This window comes from Squalius cephalus (assembly GCF_949319135.1).
Source record: "Squalius cephalus genome assembly, chromosome: 4".
In the NCBI taxonomy this organism is placed as follows: Eukaryota; Metazoa; Chordata; class Actinopteri; order Cypriniformes; family Leuciscidae; genus Squalius; species Squalius cephalus.
Window position 1 is genome coordinate 10,122,338 of NC_137125.1, and position 18,443 is coordinate 10,140,780.

The 18,443-nt window shown below is 38.5% G+C and overlaps 1 protein-coding gene across 1 annotated transcript in view; it reads right to left on the reverse strand.

Moving 5' to 3' along the window:
- The window catches only part of LOC307157239 (NLR family CARD domain-containing protein 3-like), a 99,335-nt gene extending 88,653 nt beyond the window's left edge, over positions 1–10,682 (reverse strand). The window contains exons 1-3 of the mRNA XM_079869095.1: positions 10,596–10,682; positions 8,052–9,828; positions 7,618–7,791 (exon numbers count right to left, since the gene is read on the reverse strand). Of these exons, the coding sequence (XP_079725221.1) occupies positions 7,618–7,791; positions 8,052–9,828; positions 10,596–10,641 (1,997 nt within the window). The 5' untranslated portion in view covers positions 10,642–10,682. The remainder of the gene's footprint in view (positions 1–7,617; positions 7,792–8,051; positions 9,829–10,595) is intronic.
- Positions 10,683–18,443: the final 7,761 nt, after the last annotated feature.

Sequence of the window (18,443 nt, forward strand, 5' to 3'; positions counted from 1 at the left end):
TACCTCCTTGGTGATTTATATAAGCCACCACCGGCATGTTGTCCGAACAGACCAAGACGTGGTGTCCTTTTATCTGGGGCCAAAAGCGCCTCAGCGCATTGTCGACTGCCATCATTTCCAGGCAGTTTATGTGTAGAAGCTTTTCCCGTTCTGACCACTGGCCGAAGAACGGTCTGCCCTCGAGCAGCGCTCCCCATCCCGAGGTTGAGGCGTCCGTAGACACCACCTTCACACTCGAGGAAGTCCCCAGGTTTACACCTGACCGGTACCAATCGGTCGCTGTCCAAGGTTTCAGAGCTGAGATGCATTTCTGATCGACCTTGAGGCGCAAGAGACCGGAGGTCCACGCTCGGCGCGGTACGCGCACTTTCAACCAGTACTGCAGCGGGCGCATGCGAAGCAGACCCAGCTGAAGCACTGAAGATGCTGAAGCCATGAGACCCAGCATCTTCTGAAACTTTTGAGCGGGACTAAAGTGCCGTGGTGAAAGATTTTTGTCCGTGTGTGACCGCATGTGACTAAAAGCACTCTCTTTTCTCATTTCGCCAGCGACGCACGCGAACCATAGAAACGGTGTCTGGGTGCAGACGAGCGGGTTGTACAACGCGCTCAGTGGCTGCAAAATACACATCTGCAGTCGCATTTTTAAGGGAACTGACAGAGCGAAGCATTGACGGCATAATTTTATCTACCGGCAGACCCGGGATTTGAACACGGGTCTCTCGTGCGAAAACCTAAGATTCCGCCGTTGAGCCACAGGGGGGGAACACATAAGCTTTCAGTAGCACGAGCATATAAGAGCGTCAACATGTTTGCTTCGGCGTTTGTTTGCAGGCGTGCGTGTATTATAACAGGCTCGTTTGCTGCAATATTGATATTTCGAGTCGCCTGAAGAGGGGACTGAGAAATGTGCGAGAAATGGAGGTTAGTCCGGCCTCGGCGGGACTAAAAACACTCTTTTCTCATTTCGCCGGTGAGTGACGCGTGAATGGGGCGCAACTAGGGCGGGGTAGCTTTTCTTGTAACGTAAAGAAAAAACTAACCCCGTGACCATCCGCTTCCGGTCTCCCTTGTGAACGGCGCAGTTTGCGCGGCTCGAACAGAGGCAGAGAGAAAGCTAGCCCTGTGACCGTCCGCTCCTGACATCCCCTGTGAACGGCGCAGTTTGCGCAGCTCGAACAGAGGGAGATCAGATATCATCCCACACAGACGCGGCTTCTTTGTCTACATCCACGACGGAAGCGGCGCCACGCTGTCCATCAGGAAGACACTCAGCGAAGCAGGTGAAGCAGGCGGGCGCACTGGCGAGCTTTGCGGGCTGGGGGAGGTTCCGGGACCCGTTGAGCATGGCACTTTTTACGGCGCGGTACCGCGGCGGGCGGAGGGTGCAGTCTCGGAGAAGGATGCCAGGCGAGTCCTCAGAGTCACCATAGGCATTGAGCGCGAGAGCTGCGTGATCCAGGAAAAGTAGTGTCTTGAAAAAGACGCCCGGCTCTTTTAGTGCAATGAGAGTGTATGTCGCAGCGGCGAACACACACATACACAAAACACGGTAGCAGAGAAAACGATATGTAGGCTACGCCGGAAAGCGTGAGCAGAAACGGCGACTGAAGGCAGCGAGTTGTCGACCAGCAGCTTCAGATGCAGACGCTCGTCCCGCTGAGGGATTTTATCAGATGGCGCGTCTTCTTCCTCTCGGGATCCAGCGATGCGTGAGCTTCGCTGAAGAGATGAAAAATCGGTGAACCAGCCTTTCGGGGCCGTATTTATAGCCCAAGCCCCACCCGCTCTCGGCGGGACATGACGTAGTGGGCGCGAAGCGCCCTCATTGGTCCTGACGTCATGAGGGGCCTCTCTCGATAGGCTGGTGCAGTTGCCGCAGAGCAGCCAATGGGCGCTCGAGCTGTCTCGCCCATGTCTGCATGCTGCTGCAACGCGTTTTACAGTATTTCAAAATTAAGGATAATTTTTTGACTTCAGTATCTCGTGGAAAAATAGTTTTTCCCCTAGCGTAAAGCTATTTACGCAGTATGAGAGAACCTCTCGTAAGAGAACTATAGGGATGCACGATTTTGGGAATAGATTTTAGATTTTTCTAGTTAAAATTGCTTTTTAAAATTCACAGAATGCACACACACACAAATGTTTCCAACAATATATAATAAACACCAGGTTTGTTGTGCCTTGTAGGCATAGGCTACGCGCAGTGCTGCATAAAATAATAATAATAATAACAATAACCTATAGCAGCCTATAAATCTTTCAAAAGGAACACTTCAGTCACAACTACGCTAGAGAAAAATATTTTGATTATCATATGTCACTTTAAATGTTTCCATTCGTTATGATTTTATGAAATGTTATGAAATCGATGTTTTTGATTTTGATGCAAAATTCTTGAAAAATTATAAATTAATACTATGTAAGCCTTTAACTCATTTGATAAACTTGTCAATAACAAATTCCTATTTTCCCTCATCCTGGAAGGCTGCAGTAGTGACTCCAATTTTAAAAACAGGTGATAGAACACACATCAAATTATAGACCCATTAGTATACTTCCAATAGTTTCTAAAATTACAGAAAAGGTTGTTTGTGATCAGCTAGTCTCTCATCTAAATGAAGGTGAATTTACTTTGCACCCGATGCAGTTTGGCTTCAGAAAGCATCACTCGACAGAAACAGCAAAAAAAAAGAATTGTGGAACAAATCAAAAGTCTACTTGATAAAAGCGGTGTCGTCTGAGCTGTGTTTTTAGATTTTAAGAAGGCATTTGATACCGTTAATCACAACGTTTTACTATCAAAACTTTCTAAATTTCATTTATCTATTAATACCATGACCTGGATGGAATCCTATTTGAATAAAAGAAAACAATGTACAAGAGTGGGTGATAAGTGTTCTTCATTTGCAAACTGTATTTCAGGGGTCTCTTTTATTTTGTATATATATAAATGGCCTCCCTCAAACATGTCCAGATATTAACATCCAAATGTATGCTGATGACACTGTGATTTTTACCCATGCAAGATCTAAAGAACACGCTGCAGCCAAACTGACAGCTTCGATGAGTAAGGTGTCGGATTGGCTGGCAAATTCATGTTTGACCCTTAATCTAAGTAAAACAGTTTGCATGTATTTTACAGCGAGGATTAATAATTCAGTTAATCCTGATATTTTAATTAACGGTGAAGTCATTACATCTGTGACACATGTTAAATATTTAGGCATAATAATTGACACAAATTTGACCTTCAAAAAACAAGTTAGTAAGGTCATCAAGACTGTTAAGTTTAATCTAAACAATTTTAAGAGTAACAGACATAATTTGTCACCGTCTGCTACAAAACTTTTTGTACACACGATGATTTTTCCCCATTTGTCTTACTGTATAACAACCTGGTCACAGGCAGGAGTGACTACGCTCGAGCCTATGTATTTACTTTACAAACAAATTTTAAAAGTATTAGACAAAAAACCTAAGGATTATCATCATTGTAATATCGTGAAAAAATATAATCTTCTCAATTTTGATAATTTCTTATTTTATTCGGACGCATGTCTAATGTTTAAAGTTATTCATGTTCTTGCACTCCCTCCTCTTAGAGGATGCATAGTATTCTCTGGCAGTGGCAGTGCCAGTAGAACTAGAGCATCAACTAGGGGTGATTTGGTACCGCATTTTAGAAGACAGCCTTCTCTGTTAAAGTAGTGGGGAAGTGGAACTCAATACCCACAGACATTAGAAACTCAGGAAGTTTTGCAGTATTTAAAGCCAGCCTCAAAATTTGGCCAAAAATAGCACAAGAGTGTCACCACTAATGATTGCATTGTATTTTCTGTATTTTGTATTTGGTGTATACATCAAACCGTTTTTATTAATTTTGAATTGATGGATAATATGTATTTTTGTAAATTGATGTAGTGTATTTGTTGTTTAGTGGTTGTTTTGAGTCGTTTGTTTTTGTTTTGTCTACCTGTCCATGGACAACAGATGCAAATTAGCTGTTAGCTAACTTTGGTGCAATTGTTTAAATTGTGCGCTGTCCATGTCAAATAAACAGTAAATAAAAAAAAATAAAAAAGAGATTGGAGTAAAAACATAAAGCCTATTGTTTGGTGCGTTTTGCTTTTCAAACGCACAGCGCGTTTTGAATATGAAACATTCAAACGCAAAGCACGCTCCGAAATATGAAACATTATGGTTACCATATTATACATATCTACGTTTGAGCAGATATCCACAAACACAGTATTTAACCGTAAACACGGGTCTAAATATTACAATATTCACCATATATCTAGCAACAGTTCAACTATAATGTGAAGTTTATGCAACAATAACATTAACTAATAATTAATAATTTCTTACCTTACATCTTTCTTGTCTTCAAATTGCGTTCTTCTTCTTCTGAGGTAAATCCAATGTAAGCTGACTTATCTCACGGCATGTCTTCCAAACTCAACGAAAAAGCAGAGACTTATGAAGTTTGGTGCTTTGTGTTTGAGGTAATGAGCGCGTTCGCGTAATATGTGGATGATTTGCATGTCAATCTCTTTTGCGCGATTGGGCGTGGTCAAATTAAAACAAATTTATACAAATTACTTAAACAGAGAATATTTGTTTTCAGTTTGAATCCGATCATTTAAAAGTACACACTTAAATGTTTATAAAGATATATGGCTCATAAATGTGTGACAAGTATTCGCTGAGTTTTGTTTCAGTTTATAGACGTGCTCAAGGTCACATCTCTTTGACGTAGCATTCACATAATACATTATAGACTTCTATAATTCCATATTAGACAGCATAGATTAGGCCAGCCGGAACCGGGAACACTTCCCATAAATCCTGATGTACTCGTTACATTATAAGAAGAATGGCGTCTACGCTAATATTAGTCTCTCTGTTTATACCGAGGTTTACCGCAGTCCGCCGGATCCAGGCCGTATCCAGATCCGATGAAGGACCTGTGCCTGGACGCGACAACAACGCAGTACTGAAGTGTCAACCAGTCTCTCCGTTTACTGAAGTGAGGTGGACCCCGGCCGTATCCAAATCAGATTGTGCACATCCCTGAAGTGCCAGCCTCATCAGCCCTGTGAAGGCCTCATCGACACGACCAATCTGACTTCTGACCTGTAATGCTGCCTGGATCATAATCATACACTGTTCGCTCGTTCGCCAGAGAACTGGCCCCCGACTGAGCCTGGGTTCTCCCAAGGTTTTTTTTCTCCATTCTGTCACCTGATGGAGTTTTGGTTCCTTGCCACTGTTACCTTGGCTTTTGGCTTGCTTAGTTGGGGACATTTAACCCCCTGGGGTCGGCAATCACGCCGGCGCGATAGGCTTGTTTTTTTTCATATCAGTGCAAAATACTCTGTTGATTTTGATTTTACATACTTGTGTTGTACATCATTCAAAACTGTTAAATGTCTTCTTTTATTTGTGTACACTCATAATAAAAACAGAATGTTGTGTTTTTCGTAAAACAAAGAAAATAAACATGATGTGCGTTCTGCCGTCAGTCTCAATGTGAAACTCATTCTGAAACGCAACAGAAAATGACCTGTAACTCAGCGAATGTTTGTCACACAGACTTAAAACGCATGTCTATACAACGCTTGGAATCTCTATTTTTAAAGTATGTAAATTATATAAAAAACAAATATTCTATTTTTAAGTAATCCATACGAAAGCAGCGGCATGTACAGTTTCTCAAACGCGTCCTCATTAACTTTAATTTGACCACGCCCACGCGCGCACGAGCGATTGACATGCAAATGATCCATGCGGAGAAATGCAGACCTGTAAACGCCCTCATCACCTCAAAACAAAGAATCAGAGACTTCAGTAACTTACTCCTCTGCTTTTCATCGAGTTTGGAAGACTGTTTGTGCTGTGCTGTTTACCTTGGATTTACCTCAGAAGAATTAGAAGAACGTGATTTGAAAAAAAGAGGATTTTTAAGGTAAGATAAAAACTGGTGGTGCCAGATTAAAATGTGTGTGTGTGTGTGTGTGTGTGTGTGTGTGTGTGTGTGTGTGTGTGTGTGTGTGTGTATGTGAGTGAGTGTGTGTATTCTGTACATTTTAAAAAGCAATTTTAACCTGAAAAATCTAAAATGTATTCCCCAAATTGTGCAGCCCTATAGTTTCTCTTGATATCAGCATGTTCACAGCAGTTTTGTTGTTGTTGTTGTTTTTAGAGGAATCAGATGTCACTGATGAGTCCTGCTGACTTCAACATTCACATAAATCTCCGTACATTAACATGCTAAAGTGAAAAATCAAATGAAAGGTATGTACTATGTTTCAGGAATGGCACAAAGGTGTGTGACAGTTCAAGTCTCTGTCTTTAGTTCAGTGTGTTAAATAATTTTTAATTTTTTTTTTTTTTGTCATTTGTTGTGTATATTTGGATTATGTTGTGTTGTAAATAAATCCAAACAATCAAAAAGCCATTATTTTTTAAATCTCCTCATTCTTTGTGCAAGGTTGCTCAGAATGATAGGGCCTGTTAGCACCTAATAGGGCCATTAGGGGAGGGTCTTTGTCTTTCTCAGGTGTGAAACCCATACATATTAATGATGTGTTCACACCTCCCGCATAAAGCTTTCTTACACAAAACACGTCTTACAAATTTTAAATCAATATATTGTCTTATCTGAATGAGTTGTCAGGATGATTTCACATACAGTAGTTTTGAAGCAAATATTCTAGGCTATGTGATACAATTTTCAAAAGTCTTATGAAGAAATAATCAGTATGGGTTTCATGGCCTTATTTCAGTGACAATTTTGTTTTGTTTTTTCACAAACCATACATAAATGTCATTATCTCAAAACGACAAACTTTTACATACATGCTGCTGACATATTATTGTAGCAGAGTTTGTGCTGAATACAGTGTAATCAGACTTTATCCATAAAAATGTCACAAGTAATAGAAATAAGCACAAATGTCAGAGCATGTCAGAACACCTCCAGGGCCCAGAAAAACCCCACAGACCCCAGAGGGTTAATATTCAACAATATTATTGATCTGCCTTATTTAGGGTGGGCGATGATGCAGTTTTCTTCTAGAAACAAATTTTGTTGTATTATTTTCATGTTATCAATTTGAAGCTGCTTTGATACAATCTGCATTGTAAAAAGTGCTATATAAATAAAGGTGACTTGACCTGACTCAAGAAAAAAAAGGTAGGAGGCAGAAAGCACACCCTTTTTATTTTATTTATTTTACAAAAGCTCAATGTTTTGATTTGATTGTAAGTGGACACATACAAAAGTAGACATATCACAGATTCTTTTTTCATATTTCTTTTTTCTGTATGACCATAAATGACAGAGTCATTTAAGTCTATTGAGTAACAGAGTAATTACCAAACGTGGACGTTCCACTAGAAACAAACCTTGATGTATTGTTTTAATTTATTACTGTGAAGCTGTTTTGATTCAACCTATGTTGTGAAAAGCGCTATATAAATAAACTTGACTTGACCTGACTATTGTGCTACAATGTGAAGAAAATCCAGCAAAATGCGCCGGCGCGTTTGCCGACCCTAGAGGGTTAAGTCACCCTCTGATTATAGCATAGTTATTTTAAAACCATTCACCTCAGTATCTCCAGCTGACAGTCTGGACTCTTCAGTCCATCAGAAAGAATCTTCACTCCAGAATCCTGCAGGTCATTGTTACTCAGGTCCAGCTCTCTCAGAAAGGAGTTTGAGGATTGTAGAGCTGATGATAAACTCTCACAGGACTGAGCTGTGAGATTACAGCTGGGTAGCCTGTGTAAAACAAAACAAAGAGCAGTAGTAATGCTTATTAGCATTTATAATCTGGAGCTTGAAAAAAACTTTAACTGTAGTGAATTAAGCAAAGCTAAAAAGAATATTTCTTCATAACACATCAAACCAGCATTTATTTTCACACACACTACTTTTATTAATTTTTCTGAACTGTCTAGGCCAGCAAGTCACCCATTTAAAATGAAGGCAATTACAAAAGACTAACAGTATTTATAAATGAATGTAAAGGAGACTCTTACAGTGCTCTTCTGGTGTTTTTGATCACCGGCAGCAGTCTCATCAGTGCTTCATCAGATCTTCTGTATTTCTGCAGTTCAAACATCTCTTGAGTCTCTTCTGACATCTGTAGCACAAACACCAGACCAGACCATTGAGCAGAGGACAGATTCTGTTCTGAAAATTTTCCTGAGCTCAGATTCTTCTGGATTTCCTCCACAAAGTCATCTTTCAGTTCACTCAGACAGTGGAAGAGATTGGTGGTCTTCTCTACTGATTCCTCCTTCTCTATTTTCTTTTTGATATAGTCAGCAGTGTTTTTCATGTTCTCTGTTCTGAGTTCCAGTCCTGGCAGTAGTCGCTTCAGGTCACTCTGATCGGACTCCAGACCCAGGAGGAAACGGATGAAAAGGTCCAGGTGTCCGTTCTCACTCTGTAAAGCTTTCTTTACTGCAGCATTATGAAGCTGAAACAGTGGCTTTTTGGACAGTTTCCATGTCAGTTTTCTTCTGCATTGAAGAAATAGGTCAGCTTTCTTATCTTTGTCCATCATAAACACATAAAGAGCAGCAAGGAATTCCTGTACGCTGAGATGTACGAAGCTGTAAATGTTTCTTGCTGCTAACTTTTCCTCCTGAAACATTCGAGTGCATAACCCAGAGTACACTGAACCTTTACTGACATCTAGTCCACATTCCTCAAGATCTTCTCTGTAGAAAATCAGGTTTCCTTTCTCCAGCTGTTGAAAGGCCAGTTTCCCAAGTTTCAGAATAATCTGATCAAAAGACTCTGCATTGGAATTAGTTTCAGACTCATCACAGTATTTTTCTTTCATCTGTTGCTGCTGAGAAATTAAGAAGCTTGTGTACATCCCTGTGAGAGTTGTGGGAGTTTTGTTATTTCTCTCAAGTAGAGGCCGAAGAACAATAAGAGAGATCCAGCAGAAGACGGGGATGTGGCACATGATGTACAGACTCCTGGATTTCTTGATGTGACTGATAAGGTTTCCAGCAACCTCAGGACTGTTTTTGATGAAATATTGCTCTTTCTGCTCATCGTTAAATCCTCGCACCTCTGTCACTTGATCAATGTAGTTTCGGGGTATCAGACTGGCTGCTGCTGGTCTGGATGTGATCCAGATGAGAGCAGAGGGAACCAGATGTGCCTTGATAAGGCTTGTTATTATCTTACTCACTGTTGTTTTTTTGTGAACATCTGTAAATTTGCCACCCTCTTTAAAGCTCAAAGGGAAGCGACATTCATCCAGCCCATCAAAAATGAACAAGACTTTACTATCACCTTTAGGAAGAGAAGGCAGTTCTTTAGGATCACTAAAGAAGTGTCCGTGAAGCAGTCCCATGAGACTGCAGTTCTCTGTAATAAGGTTTAGCTCACGGAATGGCAGAGGAAAAATGAAGGTTATTTCCTGATTTTCTTCTCCTTCAACCCAGTCAAGGATGAATTTATTGACAGAGACAGTTTTTCCAACCCCTGCGATCCCCATCGTCAGTACTTTTTTGTTTCGTTTAAACATGTCATTACACTTGATTGGCTTCTCCTTGGCAGGCAATCGGTTGTGATTTGATTCAATCTGACTCACTTCGTGCTCGTTCACTCTTCCTCCAGTCTCATTTTCCACCACATATAAATCAGTGTAAATCTTGTTCAGGTTTTTCCGGTGACCTGTCTCTGAATTACCAACCAATATCCGCTCGTAGTCCCGTTTTAATTTGTTCTTCAGTGTGAGGCTGGTCTCTGTGTAATCATTAAGAGTAGCTTCTCTATCGTATGCAGTTGAGCCTTTAAGAAAGAGGGGAAAATACAGCAAAAAGTAAGTAATTGTGTTTTTCATAAATTCCTGCTTCTACTATATTTAAATGAATCACACTCTTACTGCAATAGTTGCCCATCTTACACTGATTATGCTGAAGTTGACAACATAAATGATGGAAATGCCTTGATTAAAACTTGAAAGCAATTGGAATTGGATTTATCTGATTGTCACTATTGGACTCAGATCAACTTAAAGGAATAGTTCTCACCCTCAAATTGTTTCAAACCTGTATGAACATATTTATTTATTTTTCTGCTATGGAAGTCAATGGGTTTGGGTCATCAACTGTTTGGTTTCCGACATTCTTCAAAATATATTCCTTTGTGTTCAGCAGAAGAAAGAAATTCATACAGGTTTGAAACCGCTTAAGGGCGAGTAAATGACAGAATTTTCCTTTTTAAGTAAACTGTTCCTTTAAGGCCATGCTGACCAAAATTATTAGAAGATTTTTGATCAAACCATTGACATCTAGCACACCAAACAAGACATGAGACTGTATTAGAGTTAGGTTGGGGTTATTGCAATGACCCTGCGTATGTAGAAATTGCTTGTAGAAGTTTTAATTCAGGATTTAAGACTCTTGTAAACCATTTAACCATTCGTAAAAAATGACTAGACAGTCTGTTCTAATAATTGTACTTGTATAAGATCTGCTGCTGTTCTTCTTGTCCCTGTAATTGTTGCTTGCTATTATATTTTCACTTGTTTTCATGCACAGATAGGGATTATTTACCCCTGATCTCTTCTGAATGAGCTCCAACAGCGGCAGATGTCTTCATATTGCCTTCAGTCTGACTTGAGTGTGTGTGAGAGAGAGAATCACTCACTGGGAAACATAAGTCACACAAACACATCACAATGGTAAACAGTCAGTCACATTACTGTTAAGAGTTAATTAAATGTTACCTTGCTTGTGTTTGTTCTCCAGCTGCTCAGCCAGATTGTTCTGGTTCATCTTCCTCAGGATCTTCACCATGTTCTTCACAGCTTCTTCTGGTCCAAAACATGCTACCATCTTATCCACTGTGTCTAAGATATCTAAATTATTCATTTCAGGCTTTGTTATACACTCATGATCTTTCTTTAAGTGCCATTTAAACTTCTTCCATTCAGCTTCGTCCAGATCACTCAGTGATTTCTCAAGCAGATCTTCAACTTTAACAGACACCATCGTCCTTCACAGATTCACAGCTGCAGGATAAAAAGAAAAAGATCTTAAGTAGTTTCACTCTTAACATTTTGACATAAGCGCTCAAATGTTATTTGGATTATGAAATGACGCTGTGATCGGATCAGGACTCTCATCCAAACTCATCTGTTGAAGGGGTCCTATAATGCTCCTTTATCCATGGTCTCTATCTGAAACATGCAAACAATGAGTACCCTAGCAACCATCCAGAATACCCTAGCAACCACCCCAAGTCTCCTAGAGACCGCATAGCAACCACCCAGAATGCCCTAGCATCCACTGCAATTACCCAAGCAACCACATAGCAACACACTAGCAACCACCCCAAGTACTCAAGCAACTGCATAGCAACACCCTAAAATCAATCAATCTATCTGTCTTGTCTGTTTTTCTGATAGACTGTATTGCCTTCAAAAACTTTAAGCATTTAAAACACCTTCAAACTTTCTTTGAAGCCAACTTCAAAGTTTGTCTCGATGTAGTTTTTAAATCTAGTTTTTTATCTCATCCTGTTTTTGTCTCTTTAAATGCAAATTAGCTGCTGCTATCAAGCTGCTATTATCAAAAGAAAAACAATGGAAAATTACTGTTTCACAACATCGTCCTGTGACGCTAAAAACCTTGAGATGGAGACTCTCATCTCTAACTCATGAAGACAAAAATCCCTCAAACCACACAATCATGAGATTAAACAACAATAGCAAGCACTGCAAGAGCAGGGACATAAGTCATATAAAATGTAATCACAGACAATAACAAATTAATAATAATAATGACTAAATGATTAAATGAATAAATTATGTAAATGAAATAATATGAACAAAATCATAAATCAAATGACAACTACATAAATGATCATGAAATCAAGTATAAAAGGAAAGAAAGTAAAACAACACCAATGTCTGGTTGCTTTTTTAAGTAAAACACAGGTTGTTATCGCTTAGATCCATCCCTTAGATCCTTCATTCCTCCTCTTTTATATATGAAAACACTGGATTACATAGACTGATTAAATGCAAGCACTGGTCATGATCAAAACATACTCTGAAAAGCTTGTGTGATCAGGTCGTACTCTTCCTTCTACATGCTCTTTAACCCTCTGGGGTCTAAGGTGTTTTTGGGGTCCTTGAGATGTTCTGACATGCCCTGACATTTGTGCTTTTATCAGTTGCTTATAAACATATTAATGGCAAAGGTGTAATTACACTCTATTTAACACAAACAGGGCTACCATAATATGTGAGCAACATATATGTTCATGTTTGTATTTTTGAGAGAATAATGTTTATGCATGGTTATTGAAAAAACTAAAAACTAAAGTTTCTGAAATAAGGCCACAAAGCACATACTAAATATGTGTCAATAAGACTTTTGACTAATGGATATTGTCACCTAGAGTTTTTTCTTCAAAACGATACATTAATTTATATAAAAACATTAATTTATATTAAAACAATACATTGATTTAAATTTTGCAAGACACTTTCTGTTTGGAAAGGCAATATGCGAGTGGGCGTCAACGATCCAACACCATCATGCATATTTAGTGGTTCACACCTGAGGAGACAATGGGGCCCGCATACAGGTGTGTCACTGAGCCACAAGAAAGAATGCAAGAGCTATATATATATATGTACCTCAGAATATATTCTACAAAATTGGTTCACAGTTGGAAAATGGTTGAAATGGTTCACAGAAAAATGGAGCGCAACTGGAAGAAAACAAAACTAGAGGTATTTCGCATTTCATGGAAAGAGAGCTCAATTACTTACAGAGAGGCTTTAAAAGCTGCTAGATCTGCTTATTTTTCAACCCTATTAGAAGAAAATAAACATAATCCTAGGTATTTATTTGAAACGGTGGCTAAACTAACGAAAAATAAAGCTTCAAGCACCGAAGTTTCCAAGCAACACAGCAGTAATGACTTTATGAACTTCTTCACTTATAAGATTGATAATATCAGGGACAAAATTATAACTATGCAACCGTCTACTACAGTATCACATCAGGCAGTGCATTGTAGTCTCCCTGAGGAAAAATTTGATTCATTCGTTGCTATAGGAGAGGAAGAATTTACTAAACTCATTAAATCATCTAAATCTACAACATGTATGTTAGACCCTATACCGACTAAGCTACAGAAAGAAATACTTCCAGAGGTCATAGATCCTCTTCTTAATATCATTAATTCGTCTTTGTCTCTAGGATACGTACCAAAAAACTTTAAGCTGGCTATGATTAAACCGCTTGTTAAAAAAACGCAACTTGATCCTACAGAATTAGTCAATTACAGGCCGATCTCGAATCTACCTTTTCTGTCAAAGATATTAGAAAAGGCAGTATCCTCACAACTGTGTTCCTTTCTTGAAAGAAATGATATCTGCGAGGATTTCCAGTCAGGATTTAGACCGTACCATAGTACCGAGACAGCTCTCGTTAGAGTCACAAATGATTTGCTCTTATCATCCGATCGTGGTTGTATCTCTCTATTAGTGTTACTCGATCTTAGTGCTGCATTTGACACCATTGACCCCAACGTTCTTTTAAATAGATTAGAACATTATGTTGGCATTACGGGAAATGCACTAGCATGGTTTAAATCATACTTATCTGACCGTTATCAGTTTGTAGCAGTAAATGATGAGATGTCTCATCGATCACAAGTTCAGTATGGCGTACCACAAGGCTCAGTACTAGGACCGTTGCTGTTCACTCTGTACATGCTACCCTTAGGAGATATCATTAGGAAACATGGCATTAGCTTTCACTGTTATGCCGATGATACTCAGCTCTATATTTCTTCAAAACCTAACGAAACTTATCAATTCACAAAATTAACGGAATGCATAGCGGATATAAAAAATTGGATGACTCGTAATTTCCTACTTCTAAATTCTGAAAAAACAGAGTTTCTAATTATTGGACAAAAAACTTCCTCACTTAATAATCTAGAATACTGTCTAACACTTGATGGCTGCTCTGTTAAGTCTTCGTCGTCGGTTAGGAACCTGGGTGTGCTCTTTGATACCAATCTTTCATTTGAAAGTCACGTGTCTAGTATCTGTAAAACTGCATTTTTCCATCTTAAAAATATATCTAAATTACGCCATATGCTCTCATTGACAAATGCAGAACAATTAGTTCATGCGTTCATGACCTCAAGGCTAGATTATTGTAATGCTCTACTGGGTGGTTGCCCTGTACGCTTAATAAACAAACTACAGCTGGTCCAAAACGCAGCAGCTCGAGTTCTTACCAGAACCAGGAAGTATGACCATATTAGCCCGGTTCTGTCAAAACTGCACTGGCTCCCTATTAAACATCGCATCAATTTTAAAATATTGCTGATCACTTACAAAGCACTAAATGGTTTAGCTCCGCAGTACTTGAGTGAGCTCTTAACGCATTATAGTCCGTCACGTCTATTGCGATCTCAAAATTCCGGCCAGTTGATAATACCTAGAATATCAAAATCGACTGCTGGCGGTAGATCCTTTTCCTATTTAGCACCAAAACTCTGGAACAGTCTTCCTACCATTTTCCGGGAAGCAGACACACTCTGTCAGTTCAAAGCCAGATTAAAGACACATCTCTTTGACCTAGCTTTCACATAATACATTATAGACTTCTATAATTTAATGTTAGGCTGCATATATTAGGTCAGCCGGAACCGGGAACACTTCCCAAAAATCCTGATGTACTCGTTACATCATGAGAAGAATGGCATCTACGCTAATTTTAGTGTCTGTGTTTATCCCGAGGTTTTCCTGCAGCCTGCCGGATCCAGGCCGTATCCAGATCTGACGAAGGACCTTCGCCTGGACCGATGACAACGCAGTGCTGAAGTGCCAACTAGTCTCTCCCTATGGAGGATCCCACTACCACTCTACAGATAAGGCGTTGTCGGGAAATTCGTTTCGCGTTCCTACCCCAAAGCAACAAAATAAAATAAAATTCTTTATCAAAATTTATAAGGAAAGACAAGTACTTTGTTTAGGCTTGGCTTGTAGGGAATTCCAAACCTGCGTATATTCAAACGCACATAACTATAGAACCCATTCTAAATGCTCATGTGAACGCCATCAGTGTTTCTCACAGGTTCGCGTTTAAAGTCTGTGTAGAGGGAATGGTGTCATCTTAGCGGCCCCTAATTTAATAACAAATGCGGTATTTTCAGTTTTGGAATATGTATCCTCTCCCCAAATTTGTCAATTATAAAACACAATAAAAATTATTTAAAGAAAAAGCTTATATTTACCTTTTAAAATTTGTTTACATCTACCTTGTAAATATATATATATTATTAAAAAGGTTACAATTACAACAACAATTCAAGTGTAATCTTTTTTTGTAAAAACTAAAGTATACATTTTATCATACATATTTCAAAGTTAAGGATTCATTACTTTGAATATAGCCTAGGCTACATTGGAACAAACACATAACATATTATTTGATGACTTTATTTTTGACAAAACATACTATATTTAACACATGAGCAAAAATTGGCAAACAAAAGCTTATTTGAGGTGGCAGATATTTTACAGTAAAAATGTATAATCTATCCAAAACTAGTCAACGAAATGTTGTCTTTCATATGTCTGTAACATAGGTCTTTCTTTTTTATTATAAGGAATATAAATGTTAATTTGCAGTTTAATACGTTGCTTATACAAATGCATTTCATTTTAACATATTTCAGTCGATTTTTACTCCTCTCAGTATAGCAATAGTTTGCTAAAAGCGGATCATTCATTCACACACAGAAATGCGATTCAAATTTAAACTGTCTTTTTACGGCGATTCACTTGAGAATGAAAAAAAACTTACTACAATATTCCATCCGTTGCTCCTCGAAATACCAGCACTTCTGAGGTACATTTTCCATTATTATTATTATTGCGATAGTATTATTCCTCACAGCGCTGCGAGACTGTGTAAACAAGTACAATGATCTGAATAAACTTGATGTGTTTTCTCTAGCTGATATTGGGGAGTTCACAGTTTGCTTCATTTAAAAGAAGAGAATTCAATCTTCATGCCTGTGTGTCTGTATGCCTGTTTGACTGAGTATTCGCTGAGTTATGGTTCATTTTCGGACGCGTTTCAGAATTGACTTCACTGACAGAGAGAAAGCAGAACTCGCATCATGTTTATTTTTCTTTATTTGGCAAAAAGCACAACACTTTGCTTTTATTGTGAGTATACACAAAAATAATACACACTTAACAGGATCGATTGATGTATGAAAATGGTTTGTAAGATCAAAGTCAACAGAGTATTTGGAGTCTCGTTTGAACTGATAAGAAAAAAAATGAGCAAACCACGCCGGCGTGATTGCCGACCTCAGAGGGTTAACAGAACAGCTCTTCTCTGTCGTACCGCATACCAGCGTCAGTTGAGAGTGTGTGTCTGACGTCAGATGAAAGCCTTACGACAGTCGAGTGTCTCACAAAACAAACCAAAGTACAAGAGTCTGATGAGAAACACTCCTGAAACTTTAACTAATAAAGGTGCTTTCTAATGATTCCACAGTGGCCCCAAAATTGATCCGAACCATGTGTCCCACTCAGAGGAGAAAAGACATGATCCGTATCGAGTTTAGCTAAATTGTGCACTGCTCTTCACAAGGCTAACAGATTATCAAGAGCCATATGATTTAGTAAAACAAGCTTCCTCATTACATGCACTTCTTCTGCAATGTCAGCAACAGAACTAAGTGAGTTTTGCTGTGTCCTCAAACACCAAAGGTGGCCTCATGTAGTGCCTGTACTTCATTCTGTACATTGATCATATTTTCAGTTTCAGAGATTCAATTCTCGATCTGTGTCATGATTAAAAGATATTTCACATAATCCTCTCCTCTGACATTACTCACATTGCCAGTAATAGAAGCCAAATAACATTCTTAAAATCCCTTACAAAGGAATAGATAAGCTTTGTTACCACAAACAAAGTGTGTGTCATTATAACGAGTTTGTTGATTTCTCATTGATAGAAGAGTTAGAAGAGAAGAATGCCATGAACTATAATGTTAATGAGAATAATTTCAGTAGTGACATACACTGCTCGTGAACAGCAGTTTGTTGTGCCAGGAATAATCAGCCACATTATAGACACATCTGTAAGCATTTGATTTTGTCAATGGTTCAAAACTGCATTTTGCACAAGTTTCACCATGTAATTTCCAAAAGTCATTGTGAAAATCTGTTTCTTTACCACCTCATATTCTCTGTTTTTAATTTTTCCCTTTTACACTTTTGCCATTCGTTGTCTCAACATTATTAAGGCAATCTATGCTCTAGTACTGTTACTCTAAACGAGTTATCTGACAGGTTTATCATTTTGATACTAGAATTAGTTGATTTATTCGATGATGCATCATACTACGGTAGTTTAGCAGTGAGTAATGTTGCTGTACAGGAAACATAGTTTAGATTGTTGAATGGCAGGGCTGTCCTTCACCAAATTACACAAACATCTCATTAAAATGCCTACAAAACTGATCCGAGATCAGGTAAAAACCATAAACACTGGTTTACTGGGATCGGCCCCCAACAGCGAACCACTGAAATTTCGAAACATTTGGAAACAGTTGTCACGTAACAAAGCCTTTTTTTTACCGAATTCATGTGACGAAAGTGGCCATCACTAGTGAAGACAAACATTTGACTGAACAAGATCCAAACTGGAGTATAAAGTCAGTATCTCGTTGCTCTTTGATGCGGGATAGTTCAACTTGCAAAAAGTATAAGGCCAAGGCACTCGAGAATTTAGAAAAAATGTAATTATTCATGGCTATAACATTTTTACAAACAAAGCCTATTTTTACAGAATTCACATGACGAAAGTGTGCCAATGATCTGACTTATCTTCGTACGCGAAGAATTTCTTATCTTTATTTACATGGGATGGGTAAGTACTCACTATTTGTATTTCAAAACCATAAGTTATCAGCAAATTTTATTTAAAAAAAAAGTTTTGTCAGCAATGCGATTCTCTTACACATATAAGCCTACACTCTTTAATAGACGTATTCACGTTTAAACACAATCTAAACAAACTATTATTCGATGCATTACTTCTATATAACTATATATTAAGTTGGTCAAGCAAGTGGTAAAATATTTCACCATGCACTATACATAAATAAATAAATCTTGCATGTCACAAAGAACTTGTTTTTCCACCTCCACGAATGAGACGAGTGTTGTTCAATATGTCGCCTTGTTGAAGTAAATTTTAAAGTAAGTTTTCCTTAATTTACCCCGTTCTTGAAGTAAAAAGATGACTGTGAAAAATAGTAGTATTTAGTTAAATGCATTTATGGTGAGATTACTACATTTTATTTTATTAAATGCATGCACTGTCACTTTAATTCAGCGCGTACAG